The sequence below is a fragment of the Scyliorhinus torazame genome, chromosome 5 (assembly GCF_047496885.1).
Source record: "Scyliorhinus torazame isolate Kashiwa2021f chromosome 5, sScyTor2.1, whole genome shotgun sequence".
NCBI classification, from domain to species: domain Eukaryota; kingdom Metazoa; phylum Chordata; class Chondrichthyes; order Carcharhiniformes; family Scyliorhinidae; genus Scyliorhinus; species Scyliorhinus torazame.
The window spans coordinates 92705310-92716859 of record NC_092711.1 but is presented as its reverse complement, the minus strand read 5'-3'; the positions used below and the strand labels follow the sequence as shown (position 1 = coordinate 92716859).

Here is an 11550-nt window from a genome sequence, read left to right as displayed (position 1 = left end):
CTGGAGCAGGGAATATTCCCAGCAATTTCTCTTGGAGGAAAGACCTGAAACCCCTCTCTCCACAGATGCTGCCAGAGCTGCTGAGTATTTCCAGCATTTTCTGTTTTTATTATAAGATCAGGGAGGTTATACTGGAACTGTCCAAAACACTAGTTAAGCCACAGCTGCATTACTGAGTACAGTTCTGGTCACCACATTACAGGAAGGATGTGTTCATACCAGAGAGGATGCAGAGGAGATTGACCAGGATGTTGACGCAAATGGAGAATTTTAACAATGAGGAAAGATTGGAGAGGCCGAGGTTGTTTTCTGTGGAACAGAGAACGCTGAGGAGAGATTAAATGATGTGTTTAATATTGTGAGGGGATAGAATGGACAAGAAGGATTTATTTCATGAACAGATCAATAACCAAGGGGTTTAGATTTAAAGTAATTAGCAGAGGATTGGGAGTGGAAGGGGCATAATGGATCTCTGTGTCTATTCGGAACCCTGGATATGCGTTATCCCTTCTCAGTTCCCAAATAACAGAGGTCAAGTCTGTGCTTTTTGGCAAAGTCCAGTTGAACTTTATTTGTCAGCTGTGCCACTTGTTTTTAATACAAAATTTAGAAAAAATCACCAATTAGCCCTGCAGTAAGCTAGTCAGATTAATTGTCTTTAGCGAATACAGAAGTTGAGTTTTCATTCAAATCATAATACACCAGATAAAGTAACTGGGTAATTTTGATTAGCAAAGCGAGCAGCAAAGGTTTCAGAAATATAGATGGAGTGAGCAAGAAGAGAAACAGAACAGAGCAACAGAAGCACTTTTCCATTCCGGTAAGTGATTCTTAAGAGAATTGTTATCTCAAAGTCTGGCCTTCTTTTTACTGCTGATTGGCTTTAACTAATTTATAATTCATCAATTTGACCAAAGTGTCTATCCATCAATTTAAGAGATATATGTATTTGAGTATGTTGGCGGAATTCTCCCATTCCATCGCTTGCCAATTTTCCAAATTATTGACACCTGCATCTCAACATTAATTAGAAAAAAAACAGCCTTCAGGACATTATGACCTCAGACTGTCTATTACCATGGAAACGAGACTGCCCATGCTGGAAAAGCAGCAGGAGACAATGGGGCTAGTTGGCGTGACTGACCTTGCTTGTCTCAAGCAATTTGCAAATGTTAAAATATAGGTTTAATGAACGAAAACTAAAGTGTATGATCTGGATTAACCCTTAATGGGTATCCAGCTATTGTTGCACTCAAATAATGCTTCATGCTTACCGAGTTCTCATTTAACTATTTTACCGTTATCATCTATAGGTAACTAGAAAGCCCATTTCTATCAGTCCCCCCTTTTGATTCTTCGAAAGATTAATAAGATGAATCAAAATAATGAATAGAAGTTAGGGAAGAAATGTGATAGGATAGAATTAAGCGCGGGGAGGAACTCATTTGCATTGTCTTTAATGGTTCACTTGTTTGAGAACAGCCATCAACACTGGAGTGGGCAAAGCTTTGCAAGCGTTACAAGCATTCTGGATGTATTTTATTCAGAAAAGTGATTATATAGTACAATAACAATTCAGTAATAATGGAAGTTGATTCCATGATTGCAGTAATAATTGGGTAATAATGCAGTAATGACAGTTCAATAGTAGGAGCCTGGTTCAATGTCATGGGCTGGTGGTGCAGTTGGACCAATATGAACCACTTTGACTGTTGGGGCATTATGGGTAGCCATACATTGGCCAATGCATCTGATCGGCAAGATCACTAACTAAATGACAAGCCCAAAAATGAAAAATTAGAGAAGTCCCTGAATGATGGAAATTCCTGTGCTACCCACCCATCCAGAGAGCCATCCCCTAAGAGGGGTGTCAGAGAGTTGTTAAAGTTTCCCAACTTCTTCTGGAATATGTACTGACAAGCTGTTGATTTCTTCCGAATTATCTGGGATGTAGGTGCACCACCCTGCACCAATCAGGGCACAGGTGCCACCTTTTTCGGCTAGCACATAGTCAAGTGCCATCCGATTCTGTAAAGCCACAGTTCGAATGGCTAGCATCTCGGCTGAAATGCTACTGAGGGCTCTGGCAGTGTCATTGGCTATTTCCTCAAAGGCTGCGGCCAATTTAATGTATTCTCTAGTCAATACGATGATGCCATAGGCAGGGATGAGAGCAGAAAATAATTTCTCAGCCCCTGTGATCTCGCGTTTAGACCTCGTGATGATAGTGGTAGGTTGATATTTCTCAAACTGTGGGATGAAAGGTCCATGTTTTGAGTCTGCGTTTATAGCATCGGCTAGGGAAAGGGAATGGCAGATGAAGGGGACAATGAATCATAAATAGCACGCTCCTCTGCAGCTCACCGGGAGCCAAGGGTATGCAGTATTACTGTAATAGGTGCCATTATAGGTAGAATATTGGGCAACCACTTGTGGGTACCAATATTCTGTACAATTTGTCCCATCAGTGTGATTAGATATCCCTTTAAAGTCGATGGGGATTCCCTTAATGTCCAGAGACCACTACCTTTCTTGTGTCATGAGTGCACTGTGTACTAGCACTCACATCCAATAATATTCACATTTACTGTATCCCGCATTCCATGCTCCATGATTATAGCTGATTAAACATATTGTCCCAGTATGGTTATGACCAGTTGGGAAGGTTATTTCTGTTTCCGATCACAGACATGTTGATACCATCCCTTGAAAGTGTCTAATGGGCGGCCTGCAGATCGCCATCTCTTAACCTCATCGTTTATCATTTCTTTGGTTCTGGTGTCTCCACATTGGGGAAGGGAAGAGTCGGGATTTTGGAAAATGTACCGTTCTTCCATTTGGGATAAAGTAAAAGGAACAGGCTGCAGTGGGATACCTGCTTGGGAATTGGTAGGGATAGAAGAACACACCCAGCAATTAGAGACGTTAAAGTCTCTGGCATAGGTATAGGACATGTAAAGGAACGTGTTAACATTGAACTCCTGGGTAAGGCCTGCTGGGCCAAACACATAACTGCAAATCAATATTATGGCAAACATTTTTAGATTCTGATTTTGGTAAGCACGCTTCACATATGACGCGTGAATCCTTGATTTCTTTCCTTGGAGTTTCACGGCTGACTGGGTTGAGAGTAATATCTGGTAGGGGCCTTCCCACTTGGCTCCTAATGGTTCGTGCTGAATTTGTTTTACGTAAGCGGATTCGACGGGCACCAAGTCGTGGCCCCATCAGGAGGATCGCCCCACGCCATCGAGGCCTGAAAGCATTTGTTAAGTTTTGACAATAACTAAGTAAAGCATCCCTCATCAGATGACAGTCTGTCTTTCTTAAGTCAATAGTTCCTGGCAGGGACATGGGTCTACCAGTGATGACCTTAAATGGGCTTAGTTTGGGGTTGCTCTGATACTGCACAAAAGGAGTGCCAAGGCCTGAATCCAATTCCTGCCTTTTTGGTTGTATTTGGACAATCGTTCTTTTAAAGTCAGGTTCATGCGTTCCACTTGTCCTGATGATTCTGGATGATCAGGGCAGTGTAGATTCCAATCGATGTTCAGTAACCTGCACACCTCCTGGCAAACAGCAACTGTAAAGTGGGTTCCATTGTCTGAGTCAATGCTAGCTGGTACTCCCCATCTGGGAATATAGGCTTTGCATAGAACTTTGGCTGTATGGTTGGCTGTAGCCCTCCTGGCTGGCGCAGCCTCTTCCCATCTAGAGAGGCTATCCACTATTACCAGGACGTCAGTGTATCTTTGACATGTAGGAAGGGTGATGTAATCAACCTGTATATTCAGGAATGGAACTGCAGGAGCAGCTTTTAGCTGAGGCATTGATGTTATAGGTCGTAGGTTGTTCTTTTGACAGGTTACAGTGGTTGGATACCAATTGTGCATGTTTTTTGAATCCTTTGCCACACCAACTTTTCTGGAATCAAGCCATCATCTGTCCTGGGCCAGAAATGGCAAAATGGCATCAGTGCCTGTGGTGCAACTGGTTTATCAGTCTGAACTTGACTCCAAATATCATCATCATACAACTGGATACCTGAGTCTAACCATGACCAGCACGGGGCAGCACGGTAGCATTGTGGATAGCACAATTGCTTCACAGCTCCAGGGTCCCAGGTTTGATTCTGGCTTGGGTCACTGTCTGTGGGGAGTCTGCACATCCTCCCCGTGTGTGCGTGGGTTTCCTCCGGGTGCTCCGGTTTCCTCCCACAGTCCAAAGATGTGCAGGTTAGGTGGATTGGCCATGATAAATTGCCCTTAGTGTCCAAAATTGCCCTTAGTGTTGGGTAGGGTTACTGCGTTATGGGGATAGGGTGGAGGTGTTAACCTTGGGTGGGGTGCTCTTTCCAAGAGCCGGTGCAGACTCGATGGGCCGAATGGCCTCCTTCGGCACTGTAAATTCTATGGTTTCTCTTCTTGTGCCGAGTCATGTTGCATTTCACGCAGATCTTGTAATAAATCGGTCACTCCCAATTTGTAGATGTGTCTTGGTTCTGCTGAAGAATCCCACTGGGAGGCAGCTTCCTTTGCGACTCTGTCTGCAAGGGCGTTTCCTTGTGCTTCTATAGTGTTGTCTTGAGTAATGGCCATACCCTTTAGAATGGATACTTCTTTTGGCAAAGCTATGGCTTCCAGGAGTCATCATTTCAGCGGTGGGCATCCAGAACTCACTGTCTGATAGGGTCACAGAAGCAGAAATCCGGATCACTTTAAAATAAATGTCTTGGATATCCAACTGAAGGACTGGAACAGACAGGGCAATCGACTGAGATCTGCAAAATAGGATTAAGCCGAATAGTTCCACTTCAGCCAGCACTCACACAATGGGCCAACTGGCCTCTATCTGGACCAGAACTTTGAGATTTTTACTCTGATAGTTGGAGTTTGTTTCTGATGATAATAACCTCTGAGGGACTGGAGTTTAACATTCTCGATATTGGTGAAATAAATCAGCTGTTTTAAACACGTTGTAGATTTTTGTCTTTTGTCTTTCCCGCCTGAGTGTTTAACATCACCTGGCTGGAGCTCAGAAAGGACAATCTCACCTCATAGAATCAGAGAATTTACAGTGCAGGAGGCCATTTGGGCCATCGAGTCTGTACCAGCCCTCGGAAAGAGCATCCTACTTAAGCCCACACCGCCACCCTATCCCCGTAACCCCATCTAACCTTTTGGACACGAAGGGCAATTTAGCATAGTCAATCCACCTAACCTGCACATCTTTGGAGTGTGGGAGGAAACCGTAGCACCCGGAGGAAACCCACGCAGATACGGGGAGAACGTGCAGACTCCGCACAGACAGTGACCCAAGCAGGAATCGAACCCGGGTCCCTGGCGCTGTGAAGCAACAGTGCTACCCACTGTGCTACCGTGCCGCCCTTGCATCCAAGCTCCCGGATTGTCTGTCTTCTCTCCGGGTAAGATTGTGTTTGTCTCTTGTATTTCACTGTGACAGGGCGGAGACCTGATTGAAGGGATTCAAACATGGGAGTTCTGGGAAAGATGGGCAAGGATTTGGGCGGTGGCAACATGTTCAAAGAGTTTCGAGAGGAGACGGAGTTGAAGATGGGGCCGTAATTTGTAAGGGTGGCAGGGTCAAGGGTTTGTTTTATTGAGGGTGTGATGATGGCAGATTTGAAGGACAGAGGGACAGTTGCTGAAGAGAGAGAAATGTTGACAATATCCACGGACACAGGGTAGTTGGCTGATCAGTAGCTCAGTGGGAATAGGGTCGATGGAGCAGGAGCTGGGTCTCATGGACAAGATGAGCTCTGAGAGGGCATGAGAGGAGATGGGAGAGAAACTAGAGAAAGATGTGGGTTCAGGGCTCGGGAAAGGATGAAATTTAGAGACAGTTTGGTCCGGTGGGCTTGTGGAAGGGAGGGAAGCAGCAGAGGCAGCTGATCGGATTTACTCAATCTCAGTCACAAAGAAGCTCCACAAGCTCCTCACACTTCTTGTTGGAGGTGAGGATGGAAGAGACAGGGGAGAGCGAGAGTATTTCAAAAGGAACTAACTTGTGTCAGAGATATTGAAAAGTTTCAATACACTGAGGATTTAACTCAAAACTAATTTATTTGACTTTTAGCCAGAATATTAGCCCCTGTAAATGGGCTGAAGTTTGTTATCAGCAGAAAGAGACCCAAATGAACATGGTTCAGTCCTGAATGTGAGTAACAGCAAAACCCAATCACTGTGGTTACTTGTGGCCTCGTTGGTGCTTCCGCAGGTCGGATGACTGAGTAAATCCCTTCCCACACTCGGAGCAGGTGAATGGCCTCTCCCCAGTGTGAACTCGCTTATGTACAGTGAGGTTAGATGATCGTCTGAACCCAGTCCCGCAGTGAGAGCACCGAAACGGTCTCTCGTCAGTGTGAATACGTTGATGGCTCATCAGTTCCCCAGAACTTTTATAGCACTTCCCGCAGTCTGGACATTGGAACGGTCTCTCATCAGTGTGAACTCGCTGGTGCTTCTGTAGGTTGGAAGACATTTTGAATCCCTTCCCACACTCTGAACAGGTGAACGGTCTCTCTCCAGTGTGAACTCGCTGGTGACTCAGCAGGGCCGATGACTGAATGAATCCCTTCCCACACTGGGCGCAGGCAAATGGCCTCTCCCTAGTGTGAATTCGCTGATGTCCAGTGAGCTGAGATGAGTGTCTGAACCCAGTCCCGCAGTGAGAGCACCTGAACGGTTTCTCGTCAGTGTGAACACGTTGATGGCTCATGAGATTCCCAGAACTTTTACAGCACTTCCCGCAGTCAGGACATCGAAACGGTCTCTCCCTAGTGTGAACTCGCTGGTGCTTTTGCAGGGTGGATGACTGAGTAAATCCCTTCCCACACTTGGAGCAGGCGAACGGCCTCTCCCCAGTGTGAACTCGCTGATGTTCAGTGAGGTGAGATAATCGTCTGAATCCAGTCCCGCAGCAAGAGCACCTAAATGGTTTCTCGTCAGAGTGAACACGTTGGTGGCTCATCAGTTCCACAGAACTTTTACAGCACTTGCCGCAGTCTGGACATTGAAACGGTCTCTCATCAGTGTGAACCCGCTGGTGACTCAACAGGTGGGATGACCGAGTGAATCCCTTCCCACACTTGGAGCAGGTGAATGGTCTCTCCCCAGTGTGACTGCGTCGATGAATTTCCAACTGGGATGGGGAAGTGAATCCTTTCCCACAGTCCCCACATTTCCACGGTTTCTCCTCAGTGTGACTGCATTTGTGGCTTGTGAGGCCTGATGATCGACTGTATCCTCGTCCACACACACAACACGTGTATGGTTTTGTCCCACTGTGAACGATGCTTTTTCCTTCCATGTTCAAAGTACGATGATGTTCAGGATATGATAAATTGGAAACTCTGTCAGATCCTGATGTGATATTTGGTTTGCATATCTGGACTTTGAAGCCTCCCCTTCGAACACCCTGTGAAACTGATTGAAAACAGAAAATAGGGAGTGAGAGAGAACCCACAAAAACACAAAGGCAGGTTGTGAAATTGAGCTGAATGAGTCTGGTCATTTGGGGGGCCGGCATTGGGAAAAAGTGACCATGAAAACTGCTGGATTGCTGTAAAAACACAACTGGCCTCTTTGGGAGGAGAGAGAAAGAGGTGAAGAGGGATTTTGTATATTTACAAGACATTATCGAGAGAGTAGTTGGCAAAGCAAATTCAATCTTGAGCTTTAGAAATAGAAATATTGATACTGAAACTATGCTTTTGGTGGCACGGTGGTTAGTACTGCTGCCTCACAGTGCCAGGGACTCAGGTTCAATTCCGGCCTTGGTGACTGTGTGTGTGGAGCTTGCACTTTCTCCCCCTGTCTGCGTAGGGTTCGACCCGGTGTTCAGGTTTCCTCCCACAGTCCAAAGAAGGGAACATTAGGTGGATTGGCCTTGATAAATTGCCCCTGAGTGTCCAGGGATGTGCAGGTTAGGTGGGGCTATGGGGTTACAGGGACAGGGTAGGGGTGTGGGCCGAGGCAGGGTGCCCTTTCAGAGAATCAGTGCAGACTCGAATGGCCCCCTTCTGCTCTGTAGGAATTCTATGGCTCTAATTCTATTCTGTGAATCTTTATGAAGTTCTGGTCACCACTCTTCAGCAAGAACAAGGAACAAAGAAAAATTACAGCACAGGAAAAGGCCCTTCGGCCCTCCCAGCCTGCGTCAATCCAGATTCTTTATCTAAACCTGTCGTCTCTTTCCAAGGATCTACTTCTCTCTGTTCCCCGCCCGTTCATATATCTGTCTATGTGCATATTAAATGATGCTATCGTGCCCGCCTCTACCACCTCCGCTGGCAAAGCGTTCCAGGCACCCACCACGCGCTGCGTAAAAAACTTTCCACGCACATCTCCCTTAAACTTTCCCCCTCTCACCTTGAAACCGTGACCCCTTGTAATTGACACCCACACGCTTGAAAAATCTTGTTGCTATCCAGCCTGTCCATACCTCTCATAATTTTGTAGATCTAATCAGGTCCCCCCTCAACCTCCATCATTCCAACAAAAACAATCCTAATCTACTCAACCTTTCTTCATAGCTAGCAACCTCCATACCAGACAACATCCTGGTGAACCTCCTCTGCACCCTCTCTAAAACATCCACACCCTTCTGATAATGTGGCGACCAGAACTACACGCAGTACTCCAAATGTAGCCTAACCAAAGTCCTATACAACTGTAACATGACCTGCCGACTCTTGTACTCAATACCGCGTCCGATGAAGGCAAGCATGTTGTATGCCTTCTTGACCACTCTATCGACCTGCGTTGCCACCTTCACGGTACAATGGACCTGAACTCCCAGATCTCTCTGTATATCAATTTTCCCCAGGACTCTTCCATTGACCTTATAGTCCGCTCTTGAATTGGATCTTCCAAAATGCATCACCTTGCATTTGCCTGGATTGAACTCCAACTGCCATTTCTCTTCCCAACTCTCCAATCTATCTATATTTTGCTGTATTTTCTGACAGTCCTCTGCAACTCGCTACCTGCAACTCTATCTGAATGTGAAGGTTCTTGGGAGATGGTGCAGAGGAGATTTACCAGAATGGTTCCAGCAAAGGAGATTGAGGGGAGATTTGATTCAGGTACACAAGATCATGCCAGGTTTCCATCGGGTGGATAAAGAAACACTGTTTCTTTGGGGTAATTATAGGCCAGTGAGCTTAACTTCGGTAGTAGGGAAGATGCTGGAATCTATCATCAAAGAAGAAATAGCGAGGCATCTGGATGGAAATTGTCCCATTGGACAGACGCAGCATGGGTTCATAAAGGGCAGGTCGTGCCTAACTAATTTAGTGGAATGTTTTGAGGACATTAACAGTGCGGTAGATAACGGGGAGCCAATGGATGTGGTATATCTGGATTTCCAGAAAGCCTTTGACAAGGTGCCACACAAAAGGTTGTTGCATAAGATAAAGATGCATGGCATTAAGGGGAAAGTAGGAGCATAGATAGAGGATTGGTTAATTAATAGAAAGCAAAGAGTGGGGATTAATGGGTGTTTCTCTGGTTGGCAATCAGTAGCTAGTGGTGTCCCTCAGGGATCAGTGTTGGGCCCACAACTGTTCACAATTTACATAGATGATTTGCAGTTGGGGACCAAGGGCAATGTGTCCAAGTTTGCAGACGACACTAAGATAAGTGGTAAAGCAAAAAGTGCAGAGGATACTGGAAGTCTGCAGAGGGATTTGGACAGGCTAAGTGAATGGGCTAGGTTCTAGCAGATGGAATACAATGTTGACAAATGTGAGGTTATCCATTTCGGTAAGAATAACGGCAAAAGGGATTATTATTTAAATGATAAAATATTAAAACATGCTGCTGTGCAGAGAGACCTGGGTGTGCTCGTGCATGAGTCGCAGAAAGTTGGTTTTCAGGTGCAACAGGTGATTAAGAAGGTAAATGGAATTTTGTCCTTCATTGCTAGAGGGATGGAGTTTAAGACTAGGGAGGATATGCTGCAATTGTATAAGGTGTTAGTGAGGCCACACCTGGAGTATTGTGTTCAGTTTTGGTCTCCTTACTTGAGAAAGGACGTACTGGCACTGGAGGGTGTGCAGAGGAGATTCACTAGGTTAATCCCAGAGCTGAAGGGGTTGGATTACGAGGAGAGGTTGAGTAGACTGGGACTGTACTCGTTGGAATTTAGAAGGATGAGGGGGGATCTTATAGAAACATAGAAGATTATGAAGGGAATCGAGAGGATAGATGCGGGCAGGTTGTTTCCACTGGCGGGTGAAAGCAGAACTAGGGGGCATAGCCTCAAAATAAGGGGAAGTAGATTTAGGACTGAGTTTAGGAGGAACTTCTTCACCCAAAGGGTTGTGAATCTATGGAATTCCTTGCCCAGTGAAGCAGTAGAGGCTCCTTCATTAAATGTTTTTAAGATAAAGATAGATAGTTTTTTGAAGAATAAAGGGATTAAGGGTTATGGTGTTCGAGCCGGAAAGTGGAGCTGAGTCCACAAAAGATCAGCCATGATCTCATTGAATGGCGGAGCAGGCTCGAGGGGCCAGATGGCCTACTCCTGCTCCTAGTTCTTATGTTCTTATTTCCATTCACTGATCGCACAAGCAGTCGGGACACAGATTTAAAGTTTTGGGTAAAACCTGGATTGAACGATATAAGATCCTGAGGGGTTTTGACAGGGTGGATGTGGAGAGGACGTTTCCGCTTGTGAGAGAATCTGGAACAAGGGGGTCACTGTTGCAAAGTGAGGGGTCACCCATTTCAGATGGAGATAAGGATAATTTTTCTCTTGAGGGTTGCAAGAGAAGGGATAGCATAGTGCTTGGCACTGCTTCCTCACAGCACCAGGGACCCGAGTACAATTCCCACCCTGACTGTGTGGAGTTTGCACTTTCTCCCCGTGTCTACATTGGTTTCCTCCGGGTGCTCCGCTTTCCTCCCACAGTCCAAAGATGTGCAGGTTAGGTTGAATCGGTTAGGATTGTATTCGCTGGAGTTCAGAAGAATCAGGGGGGGATCTCATAGAACCCTATAAAATGTGGGTGGCACGGTGGCGCAGTGGTTGGCACTGCTGCCTCATGTCGCCGAGGACCCGGGTTCAATCCCGGGTCACTGTCTATGTGGAGTTTGCACATTCTCCCTGTGTTTGCGTGGGTCTCACCTCCACAAATCCAAAGATGTGCAGGGTAGGTAGATTGGCCATGCTAAAATTGCCCTTAATTGCAAAAAAAAGAATTGGGCACTCTAAATTTATGTTAAAAAAACAGGGCGAGACATAGAAGATTCAGGACGGATGTTCCCGATAGTGGGTGTGTCCAGAAATAGGGGTCACAGTCTGAGGGTACGGGGTAGACCATTTGGGAGAGAGGTGAGGAGAAATTCCTCCACCCAGAGAGTGGTGAGCCGATGGAATTCGTCGCCACAGGAACTAATTAAGGCCAAAACATTGCATGTTTTCAAGAAGCAGTTCGATACAGCACTTAGGGTGAAGGGGATCAAAGGATATGGGTGAAAGCGGGATTAGGCTATTGAGCCAAATCAGCTCTGATCGTAATGAATG

At 45.9% G+C, this 11550-nt stretch overlaps 1 protein-coding gene across 4 annotated transcripts in view; it reads right to left on the bottom strand.

Annotated features, from left to right (window-relative positions):
- LOC140421484 (uncharacterized) overlaps window positions 1-11550 on the bottom strand; it is a 33762-nt gene that overhangs the window by 18567 nt on the left and 3645 nt on the right. For 3 of the 4 annotated variants that reach the window (XM_072506231.1, XM_072506230.1, XM_072506232.1), the window contains one exon: window positions 545-7445. The exons of the other annotated variant lie outside the window; for it this stretch is intronic. In XM_072506231.1, the coding sequence (XP_072362332.1) occupies window positions 6208-7329 (1122 nt within the window). In that variant the 5' untranslated portion in view covers window positions 7330-7445 and the 3' untranslated portion in view covers window positions 545-6207. Of the gene's footprint in view, window positions 1-544; window positions 7446-11550 lie in introns of those variants that run through there. 4 annotated transcript variants of the gene reach the window in all.